This window comes from Ascaphus truei, chromosome 8 (genome assembly GCF_040206685.1).
Source record: "Ascaphus truei isolate aAscTru1 chromosome 8, aAscTru1.hap1, whole genome shotgun sequence".
Taxonomy (NCBI): Eukaryota; Metazoa; Chordata; class Amphibia; order Anura; family Ascaphidae; genus Ascaphus; species Ascaphus truei.
The window spans coordinates 100,814,926-100,830,674 of record NC_134490.1 but is presented as its reverse complement, the minus strand read 5'-3'; the positions used below and the strand labels follow the sequence as shown (position 1 = coordinate 100,830,674).

The window sequence follows — 15,749 nt, the reverse complement described above, 5'->3', positions numbered from 1 at the left end:
GCCATTGGAGGTGCAGGTAAACTATAAAAGGAGCTGGATTGTAAGTTGAAGTTTTAAATTTGATTCTAGAGGATATGGCAAGTCAGTGTAGGGATATGTGCAGTGGAGCAGTGATTTGAGATAGATGAGGCGGCCAGCAGCATTTCAGATGGATTGAAGTTGGGATAGGTGGACAAGGGTTATACCAGCTAAAATAAGGTTGTAGTACTCAGGTGGACGACGACGACGACGACGAGGAGTGAGTGAATTAGGATTTTAGTTCATGAGTGAGAAAAGGGTGTATCTTTGGCGATATTTTGAAGGTGGAGACGGTAGGACTTTGAGGAATGAAGAAGGGATCAGAGTCAAAGATTACCCCTACATAGCGGGCTTGAAGTGGGTGTGAGTAAGTCTGGGTACAGCAGTGGCAGTAGAGTGGAGAAATAGTATTGATTCTGTTTTAGACATGTTAAGTTTTAGTTAACGGTAACACATCCAGGAGGAGTTTGCAGAGACTGTTGGAGACACAGGACAGTGGAGAGGTCAGGGGAGCAGAGAAATGTGGGTGTCATCGGCATAGAGATGATACTGAAAGCCAAAAGATTGTATTGGTTCACACAGAGAAGAGGTGGAGAGTGAGAAGATCAGAGGGCCATTGGCAGAGTCTTGTGGGACCCCAATAGAACGAGTGAAGAGCAGACACCAGAGAAGGAAACACTGAAGGAATGGTTGAAAATGTACACTATGATGTGAGCCAGGAGAATGCTGTTTCACAGACCAGTGTAGTGGACCATGTTCAGGATAAGCGGAAGGGGGTATCAACCATGTCGAAGGCAGCCGAGCGATCCAGAATAATTATTTGGGAGAAGTGACCCTTGGATTTAGCTGTGATTAAGTAATTGGCCACATTTCTTGGCTTCTGCATCTCTGCTCTGTGTTCATTGGCAGTAGAGAATACTAAAGGGCGATGCAACCTTTTTGTTGGTGAACACTGTATAGTTCTAAGCGGAGCCTTTAATCACTGTACAGGTAGTCCTCGCTATCCAACGTTTCACTTTGTCCAACGCTCACCGCCACTGATAAACATGGGACTCGCTTTACAACAGTTTCACTATCCAGCGCTTCTTCCAGAACAGATTCTGTTGGATAACGAGGACTACCTGTATATAATAACACTGTAATAGATATACGGAATAGTTTGATATGGTAGAATTTCAAAACAATTGACACTTATCCTATTCGGAGTGCGTATTACGCCTTGTATTACATTAAGATCAGAAATGCACTTTTTTTTTTCCCTTTCAACTTAGATTTTTTTAAATTGATTTTTCCAAAGAAAAGTGTACACAAACTATCACAGTAATGGGAAGGGGGGGAGGGGTGTACAGAAATGAGAATAGGGGGGGGGGGGAGAATGGGGAAGGGAGTGCCACAGCAACACAGACAAGCGTGTGAATGTGGGCAATATCTAACGATCTGTATACTCCTATGGCCTCCCGTTTTTGTTTTATAATCATAATTCTTTTTGCTGTGATATATAGCGATATATATATATTTATATATAACATAATGTCTTTCATACAGCTTGCAAATCGGAAAACCCCCAGGGGATTCGAAATACAGCGTCCGGCAACCAGTTTAGTACGCTGTACACCGTATACCTGGGAACGGAGCATGGAAAGCACCCACGGGCATATATGATTACAGGAGCAAAGAACCTGTGTCCACATGTGGGCTATCTGTATGGGAAATAATGGGGAGCCAGACTTTCTGAAACTTATGGCATGTGTTGTTCAGGAAGCTGATCAATTTCTCCATCTGACATATAATCCATACTTTATTCCTAATATTGGGAATTGTTGGTATTTTATTTTTCTTACCTAGACCCGCTACTAAACATCTGGTTGCGATGTGTGAAATGAACTTATTTTCCTGTTCCCCCATGGCAGTGGGCACCGTAGGGGTTAAGTCTATTCTTAGCAGAGTAGGACAGGAAATTGAATTCTTGCATGTAGTCCAGAAAAGGCCCCTCCTACTACCTGCAGATAGTCTTTTTCCTGTCCCACAGCTAGGAGTAGTGTTTTTTTATTTTCTAATAGGACTCGCCAGACTAACTAGTGCAGTCAATTCCAGGGGGTTCTCAGCCTCTCCCCTCCTGCAGCTCCGCCAGTCGCACCGTGGTGGTTGCAAGGCGGAGGCCCGTGCGAGCGGGTAGAAGCGTCTTTAGAACGCAGCGGACAAGGCAGCACTGTCTGTAGAGCAAATCGGAGGCCCGTGTTCTTGAACCGCAGAAGCGTCTGAGAACGCAGCGGAGTGGGCGGAGAAATTACGGAATGGCATCCAAGGTGTGCGCCCGTGCGCTCCCACACACAGGCGCGTGCACGAGAAGCAAAGCAATCCAATTGGTTAAGCTGCCGATGTCAGAGGCGACGGAGCGACAGACTCAAATAAAATAAAGGACTCTGCAGCATGGAACGCTGCGCAGAGAGAGCGGCAAATCAGCTAAAAGGAGTATGGAAACTGTTGCAAGCAAAAGGTCGCTTACTAAAACTGCGTGAGTCCTTCGTTTAGTAGAGAGATGAAGGAGATGTTGACTTTTATGCAACTAATGCATGTTTTGTCACTTGAGTGCCACGGTTATACAATCAGAAGAAGGAACCTCTAATGTGGCAATGGAGTCTCTGCATCAAAAAAATAAAGTTTCTAACAAAACTAAATGGTGTGCAGCATGTGAGAAACCATATTTAGGGCTGTTATATAGTGTGTGCGGCTGTGCGCGCGTGCCTGTGCGGTGCCGCACACGTTTTGTGTATATAGTGTGTGTGTGTGTGTGTGTGTGTGTGTGTTTTTAAAATAAATAAATAAAACCTGCAATAATTTTTTTCATACGTTATACACACATACACACATACACATACACACATACACACATACACACATACACTTACATTTTCAGCGGCGGTAGCGGCGCGATTTCTTTTATTTTTTCTTTCCCCCTGTCGGCCGGTTCTACTCTACTTGCCGTGCGCGCGCGGCGCCATTATAGAAAAGCTGACTAACGTCAGCCAACTAAAATTCCGCGCGCGCCCGGCACTATGGAATGCGCCTTAGAAGCCAAGAGGCTTTGTGGAGATTTGCCTTAAGGCAGCAGCTGGAGATTCAAATTAACCAATGAATATTTTTCTGTCATGGATGAAAGATACAGTAACTCGGTAGAATCAGCAGTGCAAAATGCAGCTAAACCAACTGAAAAGAGATCAAGATCTCAACCAGCTTTGATATAGTGAGAGACTCCTTTTGGATTAATCGGAGGTATTATATCAGCAGATATCGGAGGCAGAGTACTGTGATTCCCAAGAGCAAGATACGATACAAGCGGAATGGTTGCAACCTGATAAACTGAATATCCTCAAGAAATTCAACAAGATGTATCCTTTTGGACAAAAGGATGTGAATTTTGGGGAGTAAGCCCAAAAATTGATGCACCAATTTCTAGAGTGACCAGAAAGTAACCATACCGGTTGAAGATGCAGCATCACTCGGATATGATGGATAGAAATATGGACCGTGTCCTGAGGAGATCATATTTGGCAGCTGGCACAGCATGCAAGCCTGCAATATCGACATTATATATTAAGGGTGATGCTCATATGGATCTCTAATATTGAGGAGGCATTAGAGAGGAGCCAAGCGAAATTCCATTCTAAAAGCTTTATCAGATATCATGTGGGCAGCGGACTACATTTCTGAAGCTTCTCTTGACGCAGTAAGGTTAGCAGCCAGGTCAGTGACATATGTGCTAATGGAAAGAAGAGCATTATGGCTCAGACACTGGATTGTCTTCCACGTGAGGGGAGCGCAGGAGTATGTGAATATGAAAAGATGAAAGAATACAATAGTGCAACCAATATAATGGTAACATTTGATGAGTGAATGCAAATCAATTCCACTTTCAAATTTCTCCTTGGAGATATGCCATATCAGAGACTCATTATCTCTTTGACTGGAGCAATGCTGCAAGGTGTCTCTGTATATGTCTCACAGGAATGGTGCAGTGGTCTTCCCGTTTTTCTTATTGAAGAAAGATACTATCATGGTGTTGTAAATCTAAATTGTATTCGGATAGGCACAAAAGGGTAAAAATACACTCACGTGTTAAATATGAGGAACATTCTTTGTACAAGTGCTGTGTCCTGGCATCTCTGTTGCCGGTATGCGTATCTCTTCTGCATTCCCCTGTAATTTCCGTTGACGTCGCAAGTGTGGGTGGAAGTGGTTTGATGCGACTCCTCCGGTTGCCAGGACGATTCCGTCTCGGTCAATGCACAAGTGGGTGGGATTCTACGTGTTCCGCTACAGCTTCTTCTGGAATCCTATCCTACCTATGCATATCTAACTATTTATAGGCAACTGTCTTAATTGAGTCCAAAGTTTGAGTGATATAAGCATGCTATTGGGTCAATACAGAATATTCATGGCAACCTCATTAATCAATGCCACTCAGAACATAGTGACCTATCTCATATAAAACGGATGTAAATGCATAAACTCTGCTCTGGCCCTCTAGCCCCTTGTAACAAAGGAGTAGGGTCAGGCAGGTTAACTGTCTCCCTTTTAGATGCACACTGAGTCCTTCTTTATGTTCTTTTATTTTAAAACAAACAATAACACATGAGGGGATCTGTGGGTAAGTGGCATATGTGGGGGGGGGGGGGGGGTAAATTAATAATGCCTTGTATGGAAAGAGGCAGAAAAAGGGATGCAGAGCAGAAATTAATTAAGTAATAATCCCTGAAGAACAGGGCATTACTGCCCAATAGTGCCCTGGCTGGAAGAGTTGAAGGCCCGAGGTGAAGCCGAGGGACTTTAACCCAGCTAGGGCATTATTGGCCAGTAATGCCCTGGTCTGAGGGGATTATTACTATTATAGGCTAAATGTAGGCTTATTTCATAAATTATAGACACTTTTGTTTGTATTGTTAAATAGATTTTTTTATTCTAATAAAATGGTAAATACATGAAACCACCTCTATATACTTACACTGCAGATATCTATATCCACATACTGCCGCCCCCTCTGTGTATACACACACAAACACACACACACACACACACAAACTGCTGCTACACACACAAAACAGCATACCACACATAACACAGTGCCTACACACACACACACACACACACACACACACGCACACGCACACGCACACGCACACGCACACGCACACACACACACACACACACGAGTTCTAGATACACAGCACCTCCTCTACACTCACTACAAAGGACCTCTACACACACAGCAGCTCTACACACACACAAACTCTGCTGCTACACACACATGCTACACCCATAAACACTGCTACTGACACACACACACTGGAGCTCTATACACACACACATCAGCTCTACACTTACACAAACTGCAGTCTCTCTCCCCCCCTCAATTTAACTAAATCTGCTCAGAAAATCTCAGTCAGCTCGGGAGGGGGAGGAGTCAAACCGTGGCTGATACTTTTTGACCAATCCCCTGCCATGTCTCAGAGCTTTTACTTAATTCAAACCAATCCCCTGCCCTGTCTCAGCTGTTCTGAAAGCTGATCTCAATGTGTATTTTTTATCTATAATCATATAAAATATAACTTGTGAGCAGATTCACATATCTTAGGCAGGTCTGCAACCCTTCTTTTTGCCATTATCACCTAGCATTCAGTGCTTCCACTGTAGCAATCTTCTATGGTCCCATTATGGAGGGCTGGCATCCCGCTTGATGGTCCGGAGACTGGGAGTCAAAAAGCAGGTAAACGTAGCCCCAAGCCGTCCAGGGAAAAGTGATACAAAAGTTAATAATGTATCCAAGCAAATCGGAAATGATGATAGTTTGTTTGCTACTGATAGTGGCACTATTGTCTTGGAGCACAGCAGCTCATGAAGACTTGGTGATGTAGCACGCAGTCATACGGGTTTCAACGCTCACAAACTCGTGCTGCGTGTGACAAAATATATACGTATATTATACACATATGTACATGTGTCTCATACAGAAAGGTACAACATTTAAAATCTTTGCAGTTCTTAACTTTCCTTTTTTAGGCGTGACAAATGTATTACTATATGAATGTGTATATTATATACATATTTATCGTGGAGGAAAAATACCAGGCGCCTAAAAATCCAGTCCTGGCGCCTGCTTAATGCTGCTGCTTGTCATGATCTCCCTTCTCTGCAGCGGCGTCTGCAGTCTACCAGTAGACCTGGGGATGTCATGGTATTTTACACCAGGTGTCGGCCAATCCATGCAGAGCGTTGCTAACCACACACCCCTCCTGACACACAAAGTTTGAAGCAGGGTGTTGCCAGAGTTGAACATGTTAATTTTAGCTCCGGGGCCCCCTGCTTCCCGAGATACCTTCGATAGGGGTGCCAGTATCTGTGCAGTTTTAGAGGTCCTGTGGGCCAATGGGAAGCCGCATATGATGACGTCATGACTTCCCATCTGCCTGCAGAATGCGGGAGAGTTAAGTCGCCATAGTGATAGCCCCGTCTGGCCTGCTAAGACCCCCCCCCCCTTCCGAGGTAAGTATCTTGGGATGCAGGGGGTCCCCAGAGTGGAAATTAATGCAGTCCTCTCCGGAGATCCCCTGTTTCAAACCTATTTAAAAAGAAAAAAGTCGCCCTGACTAACACTAGACAGCAACTATTGTAAGTTTTCAGTTCGATCCAGTGTCATATAGATATACATATAGTGTATACACACACACTGAGATAAATCAGATATTAGTCAGATCCTAGTAGTACTGTATGTATGTATGTATGTATGTATGAATGATAATATTGGGATGATGTAGAAAACCAATGGTCTGCCTAATCCTTGTGTAAATAATTTACCACAAAATTGGCAGCACACAACTAAATGGATCATACATTTTAGGACCTTCTATCACCACTGTTTTGGTCTCGAGAGGAAGGTCCAATCATGGGACCGAAACATTTGGTGGTGGTATGTCCATAAATAAGCGTGTGATTGTTGTTTAGTGTTGTTAATGTTCTAATATGTAATAAAATCAATGCAACAATTTATTTAAATTACTTTCTTTTTTGCTTAGTCACACACCTTAAATAACGTATGTTTCATGGACAGCAGGTAATGCTGTTTAAGTGATAAATAACTGATTTTATAGTTTTCTCAAGCTTTTGTTGTTGTGATTGTACCTTTTTTAAAAATTCATATGTAATTTCAATCCTTCGTTTTTAAATGTAAACCTCATCAGTGTTGTTTATACTTGCATAGTGGTGTTTATACTTGCATAGTGGTGTTTATACTTGCATAGTGGTGTTTATACTTGCATAGTGGTGTTTATACTTGCATAGTGGTGTTTATACTTGCATAGTGGTGTTTATACATGCATAGTGGTGTTTATACTTGCATAGTGGTGTTTATACTTGCATAGTGGTGTTTATACTTGCATAGTGGTGTTTATACATGCATAGTGGTGTTTATACATGCATAGTGGTGTTTATACTTGCATAGTGGTGTTTATACTTGCATAGTGATGTTTATACATGCATAGTGGTGTTTATACATGCATAGTGGTGTTTGTTACTATGCAAGTATAGTCAATGATCTCTAGAAGGAAGCACTGAACCATTAGCAAAAAATAAATTGTGAATTGTCCATTTCCTAATTTTCATATTTATACAAGAATAGTTTCAACAAATTGGGGAAGATTACACTCGCTTATTACCAACAAGCTGGGTGCTGCCATGAAGACAACTATATTTACTCAGTAAGTGGTGGGTACTCACAGGTTTTTTTTCCAAAACAACAATAGGTCAATTCATAATCTCCAAGGATTATTCCTTTTTTAGTTTTAGAGATGACCTATGAGCGCTCACGGATCACTTTTATTAATACAAGTGTAGATAGCCATAATTCTACTATTTTGACATTAATTTATTAGGACATATAATGCCTGATATTAGCATTTTATATATTACTTTATCTAGCATATGACTGTAAATGGCTATACTTGTTTATTTCTAGGACAACTGCATTCAGGAAAAACTTGATTTTGAAATTCGGATGCGAGAAGGAATCTGTAAGCTGCTGTCGGTGAGCACCCAAAAGGACCAAGTACTGAACGCAGTGAAGAATTTAATGACTTGCACTGCCCGTATTCAAGGATATACGACACAGCTGCATTCTCCACGAGAAGAAAGCTGTGCAATCAGAAGGTGAGTTGGTCTGAGGTGCCAAGTTTTAGGGATATGGGTGTTATGGAACAAAACATGGTATTTTAATGGAAAAGTACCGATTTATTTTCTTTATCTTTGGTACTCCATTGAAATCTGTAATACTGCTGAGGCTAAATATCAGTGAGACTCTATATATCTGTAGGATCTGTCAATGTTCCAAATTGACAAACGGGGTTCAGTTGATTATAAGTAGTTTATTTCAATACATAGTATAGTATGATCATACTCATTCAAAAGTCTACAAGACTCTCTGCCAGGGAGTGTCCAGACAGCAACCTTTTATACATTTTTGGTTCCTTTGTCTAAAACTGTTACTAGGCAGATTATACTAACCACTCCTTCATTCTTAAACCAATCATTTTACAGCTCATTAAACTTGGTTAGAACTGGCCTCAAAACAGCTATGAATAGGTACCTGGTACTCACTATCACAAGAATATGGGCGTTACTGTAGGCACAGTCGTAAATCTACTTAGAAACGAAACTCTCATCTATACCAGACACACATTCCTTCACACAAAATGGAAACTGAAAACAGATTTCACAAAATGGAAACTGAACATCACTTTCAATCCTTCTCCAGAGACCCCCCCCCCCCCCCCAGTCCATTTCAATAATATATTAACAGTATCTTCATTTCAGCAATATTATTTCGTCAGATCCAAAACAGTATGTATTGTACTTTCTGTACTTTGTTTTATTTTGCAAAGTTCGCAAAATAAGGTATTGCTTAAATATGCCCTTTTGTCCGTTTGTCCGTTACAAAATGATGGAGGAAAGATTTAAAATGGAGACTGTTTTGTAAAAAATTTTAAAATGCTATATAATTTTGATTATATGAAAAATGCTTCCCTTTTGGATCATACAACAACTGCATATTGCTCAGAGGTTATACCTTTGGGTTTTTTTTGTTATTTTTACCATGGAGTAAAAATTAGTATTTTTATTCCAATAGGAGTATGGATGTACAGTATATCTATCTATTGGTAACTGACCGCGTTGTAGGAACGTTTTGGATTTTTCAATTACAAAGACTCCATGTGGAACTGGGTTAGTCCTGCTTCCTTGATGAGAGATAATAATTTTATCAGGAAGTAATACATTTAAGTTACCTCTTGTTTTCAAGTATGTCCTGGGCACAGTTATAGCAATACATGGTTTCATTAAATGAACAGGGTTATACATTATATTTAAAGACATTTTATGCACAGTTAAAGATAATGTTATGTGCATATGTAACAGTTACAGGCAAGATTAAAATGTGAGACAGCTGAAGTGTTCAAAGAACTTGGACCGGTGGCGGCTGTGAGAGTCTCTGGCAGATTGTTCCAGTTGTGAGGGCACATAGTATGACAAGAAGCGACCGGATTCTTTGAGCCTTTGGACCTCGAACAGTCTTTTCGAGTCAGATCTTAGGTGATAAGTGCTGCGTGTGGTAGGGGTGAGGAGCTTGTTCAGATAGACGGGTAGTTTGCCCAGAAAGTATTTGAAGGTGAGACAGGAAAGATGAACTTTGCACCTAGACAAGTGATGGCCAGTCTAGTTCTTTGAGCATTTCACAAGGGATGTGGTTTGTAGTTACATTGGAGGACTAAGCGGCATATTGAGTTATAGAGGGTGTCTAGTTGCTAAGGCGAGTTTGGGGTGCTGTACCATATGCTATGTCCCCATAGTCTATAATTGACATTGGCATTTGCTGTGCAATGCGCTTTCTGACCAGCAGACTTAGGTGAACTTGATAGGGAGGATTTTTTCCTTAAGTACTACTTGTAATATAATGCATTTTTAGCCTCTAATCAATACTCTCTGCTAATCAATAAACTGTCACACCAATGAAAGGCAAAAACTGACTAGTAATTTGTATTGATGTGTGCAGAAACGACAGCATCCACTAAGTTACCACATGGGACTTTACACATAAAGATTCTTTGTGGTAAATGGAACCAGAATGGAAGAAATGGGCTAGGCTCCCGGAATTTTTTTTAAAAACCCAAGTTGCTCATTGCTATAGAACAGGGGTGTGCAAACTGGGGGGGGGGGGTGTGTGCCCTCCAGGGGGGCGGTTGCAGAGGTCCCGCGTTCTTCTCTGCAACAATAACACTTACCGGGATTCAGACGCTGTGACGCGTCTCCATGGCAACGCGACATGACCCCGGAGTGTCATTTGATGCAGCTGCAAGGTAGGAGGGGGGGCACGAACTCCAGAGCAGGTAGACAGGGGGGCGCAGCAGTAAAAGTTTGTGCTTCCCTACTATAGAAGTATAATTACACTTGCATATTTCAGAAGGTATTCTATCAATAAGTTGGTACTATTCAGTTGGAGTCTTCACCATAGTCCTTTATCATTCAAGAGTTACGTTTTGGCAGTTACGGTTTGCCCCTACCTCTCATTGACCTCACCTTGGTGGGTAATTAATTGACTCAGCTGACCATATCATCCCCCTGTTGCCCTTGGCTTTCATCATCTGGGATCTGGTTGAAATTACCCACCTTTCACTGTACATTATGTACCTGTGGGTATTTTATAATTCCTGAGCCCTTACCACACATCTGTTTAATTAGCTTGGTGTAAGTTACTGTATGCACTCCATTGCTCTATTTGTCTGTCAGTTGTACTGATTTCTTTTCTGGCCCCTTTATATACAGTAGTGTACTTTTCCAACATGTATGTATGCATGGAAGTAAAACGCTTCTATGGTGCAATAAAATATTTCTTTTACATGCAATGTAATGGGTTAAAAATGGTAAACTCACAATTTACTTCAATAATAAGAAGCATGTAAAGGCATAAAGGTCCTTAAACCTCATCAGGAAAAAGTCTTGGTTTCAGACCAGAGGTTTAGTCAGAGGTGCTATCTAGGTGTATCGGCGAATCATCTGTGCGCTTATCCACTGCTGTGCTGATTTCCTGCAGGCGATATCTGTACAGGCGAAGTGTTGAGCTGCTATTTGCCTCACGAGTCCTGCCGTGTACCGGCGATTTACCTGTGCGCTCACCCGCTGCTGTACTGATTTACTGTTATTTTGCTGCTGAATATAGCGACTTTTCTCGATTTCTCAGCGGTGGCTACATACCATCTTCTGGATTCCCCTGACCTTGATTTTATACTCCACTGGCTGGAGCCTGGTCATCATTCACCCACAAAGTATCTGGAGAAGGAGATCAACCTGTTGCTGTTCCAGTGGCTGCCCACAATCTTTATCCGTGGGAGTTCGTGTTTGCTTGTGGTACCATGCTGGTTATTGCATGACATACTTACTGTATATATGTTAATCATCTTGTACGTACGTTACTCACCATTTGTATAATATATTTTATTTTACTTGCTACATTATGAGTTGTGCGCTTTTCTTGTTTTTTCTATTTTATTGCCATGAGATGCAGAGTCATCTTTTTTTTATTTAGCAGCCAACTCCCTAAATAGTCATTTCCTGCACTCAGGTCATGTATTTATTTATTTCATAGTCGTCGTTATTAGTTTTTGTGTTTTACACTGCAAACAATTTATTGTCATTCACAATCCTTGGTGCACGATTTATTCTCTTTTGTACATAACAATATGTACAGTATGTGTGTAAGTGAGAGGCAAAAAAACCCCCAACTTTTTTAAATATTTCACATTACAAAAGTGGGCTCCCAGGATGAAGTATATACATAATAAAATATAAACACATGTAAAATATATATATATATATATATATACAGTGGTTGACAAATCACCAAAAAATCTACTCGCCACACAAAAAAATCTACTCGCCACCTAGTACCAAACGTGTGCTGCTTGGGCCAATATTTACTCGCCCGGGGGTTAAATCCACTCGCCCGGGGCGAGCAAATGTATAGGTTTGTCGAACACTGTATATATATATATATATATATATATAACAAAGAAAAAAGCTGCGCCTCTAAGGAACATACACCAATATAAATATATATGCTGAAGCAATAATGATGTGAATAATAATAAAAATACCTCAATTACATAAGCAATATATATATATATACATGAAATTATGTGGACCTAAAATCATAAATTAGGCCCATACAGACATATAACAACAATATATGAAAAAAGGATAAACCAGTCCTCAAATAGTCCAATGAATGATATAGGTGCTGGTCTGCAGGGTCTCCGGCAGCTCTCAATGTGGACCAACCACGTCCACAAGATATCTAAAAAGGAAAAAAGAGGAGAGAGCGCACGCCCATAGCGTAAAAAAGTTTTAATGAGGGGAAGGGGGGAGAGAGGGGGGTAAAAAACGCACTTACAAAAATGCAATAAAATCAAGCATATGTGATAATAAAAAACGCACATATGCTTGATTTTATTGCATTTTTGTAAGTGCGTTTTTTACCCCCCTCTCTCCCCCCTTCCCGTCATTAAAACTTTTTTACGCTATGGGCGTGCGCTCTCTCCTCTTTTTTCCTTTTTATATATGTGTGTGCGTGTGTGTGTGTGTGTGTGTGTGTGTGTGTGTGTGTGTGTGTGTATATATATATATATATGTGTGTATATATATATATATATACACACATATATATATATATATATATACATATATATACATATATATATATATAAAATTAAATCAACCTCACTGTGTGTGAAATCCCTCACACACCAAGTGATGGTAAAGCATACTCCCAGAAGGGAGATCCAGGACCCCTACGGATGTGACGGGAGGACTGGCCCTCACTGTCCTGGGAGCAGATCACAGTGGATGTCTTCGGTTGTGGAGGTCCAGGCGTGCTTCTAATGTGGTAACATGTCACAAACATGTAATGCCTGAATTGTCAAGTTTCATGTACGTGCAATATTCACCCACCCTGCAATGAGTTGTGTTTATTTCATTTCTACTAGCTCCTTGGATGTTATGCCATCTATCTTGACTAGCTGCAGACTTGTTTATATTGAAGGTTATCACTTCATTAGTGACACTTTTTTGTTGACACTCTGAGACACTCTTCTTTAAAACAGCGTTGCAGAAACTGGGGGGCTAGGGGGCGCAAGCCTGTCTGCGGGGGGTGCGGGGTTACAGAGGCCCCCTGCGCTTCCCGAAGGCACGGAAATGAAGTGCCGGTGGAGCGGCGATGGCCTCTAAACCTCACTTACCTTGGCTCCGGCGGCTTCTTACATGCGTCGCCATGGCAATGTGACGTCATGACGCCGAAGCAAAGGTAAGAGAGGGGGGTTGGCGCGGAGAGAGGGGAACTGCCGGCAGGGGGGCACAGGGAAAAAAGTTTGCGCTCCCCTGCTTTAGACACTTTAGTCATTTTTTCACTACTTATGTTCAATATACTTTACCATTGGTGTTGTTCACATTCTTGATGCTCATCCTGACTGATCTATGAGCTATTATGTAAACAGATCATTTTCACAATTGTGTTAATATGCACAATCGGGTGCGCGGTTTCACTATATTTTGTGGGTGTGTTTAACACTCATTTTTTTCACCTTCACTCAGTAGATTTATTTTTATATTTGATTTAACAGTCAATATATTCACATGTTTATTTTGTTCACTTTGCCATTGCACTCATTTACCACATGAGCACGTTTTATTTAATTTTTGCATATTACATTTATGCAATAGTTATACTTGTAGTCCCTTTATATTTAAGTTTCATATACAGTGTATACTTTTATATTTATTATTGTTATATTTGCACACTTCACATTTTGTTTTTTGTTTTTGTTCCCACAACTGTACACCCTGCCTAAGGCTGCGCTTATAGTGACGGCGACAGCGACATCGTTTCAAAACAAATGCATTGTCGCCGGCGCGTGCGCTTATAGTAAAAGCGACGCAATGGAGCGACGGCGATCGCTGGAAGTCACCTCAATTAGATTTTTTCCAGCGACCGTAGCCTGCCCGTCGCCGGCACTATAAGCGCAGCCTGACCGTCGCCGGCACTATAAGCGCAGCCTGAACGTCGTCGGCAATATAAGTGTAGGCATACATGCATGAAACAGGTGTTCTCCAGAGCTAAACACAATGTTTTCAGCTCTGAGTACCCTCACGGATTCACCTGTAATGGAACTTAAAGGTGAAGTTACCGGTATTACTTCCTGACTTTAACTACTCCAGTATCTCGGGAACCGTGGGTGTCTGCAGAGTTGAAAATAATGCAGCAAAGCTTTGGGGAACCCCTTGATTCCTATACTGTAACACAATAAAAAGGAGGGGTGGTGGGGGACTTAAGAAACAAACAAAAAACACAGCTCTATTTGCTTCCTTTGACAGAATTGGCAGCAGATTGGAGGTTTCCAGCTCGTAAATAGACTGTTATAATAATATTTGGTGCTGTGAAAAACATAGAGTGGTTTCCTGGTACCATCTGCTGGTCATTTGATTTAACTGCACAATGTTCCCTAGCTACATATCACAACTCGATTATTACGTTACTGCTGTTCATAAAATGGCAGTTCCTTAAAGTGTAAGTTTATTTTATGCGTTAGTGCTAGATGAATAACTAGCAATAAAAGTTATATTTAAAGTGTAGCGGAACCTTTTTTATGAACTATATTGTATATTAACCCCACAATTCAAACTGGCTAAATCAGGATTATAAGCTTAATTAACCTCTTGCTGCCAGAGAAGTTTGCAACTGCAGTGCAGTGCAGTGAAAAGGTTACCTATACAATATAATTTGTTTGAAATAGCATTGTGTTTTTTTTCATAAAGGTGCTTTATTCCTGCTACATTCTTTCATTAGTTGTGTATCAGCCCTTCTATCAAAGTCTTGTTATTTGTTAGTGCCCTTCCTAGGCTGTCAAGGGTATTAAACATAATTTCTCCTAAAGAACTGTAACCCCTTGTAAAATACATGCAGCACATGCTGCCCCCTGCACTTGGCATGTGACTCATGAAAGGCATGACACCAGCCAATGGTAATAAACTTGAGAGAGGAGTTACTAAGGTGAGAGAAGTTTTTAAAACGGCCATGCGGAGAGAGTTGCCACATCCTGAGGGATCTCAACCACCACTGATCAGTCCTAAGATCCAGGCAGTGAGTCGCACGAGCTTAGCGGACGCTGACGCTTTATATTACGATATACCTAATAAGTAAAGATGGGAAGGATGTTGATCCAGGGACTAATCTGATTGACAATTCTTGGAGTCAGGAAGGTATTTATTTTTCCCCTTGCGAGATATCATTAGATGATATTTCACTGGGGTTTTTTTTCCGCCTTCCTCTGGATCAATATACTGCAAGTACAACTATAGGATAAAGTATCTGTCGTCTATATTTAGCATAGGTTGAACTTGATGGACATATGTTTTTTTTCCGTTTTTTTCGACCTCATCTACTATGTAACTGTAAGATCATATTCTCTTGCCATCCGATCCTACATTTGGGCCCAGAGTATGTCACGGAATGAGCCTGACCATCCATTGATAATTAGTATTGCATTTGTCACTTGATTATTGATGGAGGTTATACTAAAGGACTCCCTCGCACAACACAAGTTGTTTAGCAAGTAGGAAAAAACAGACAAGTGCGCACA

The 15,749-nt window shown here is 41.2% G+C and overlaps 1 protein-coding gene across 2 annotated transcripts in view; it reads left to right on the top strand.

Annotated features, from left to right (window-relative positions):
* The window catches only part of RTKN2 (rhotekin 2), a 243,539-nt gene that overhangs the window by 17,040 nt on the left and 210,750 nt on the right, over positions 1-15,749 (top strand). For both annotated transcript variants that reach the window (XM_075612971.1, XM_075612972.1), the window contains exon 2: positions 8,027-8,217. In XM_075612971.1, the coding sequence (XP_075469086.1) occupies positions 8,027-8,217 (191 nt within the window). The remainder of the gene's footprint in view (positions 1-8,026; positions 8,218-15,749) is intronic.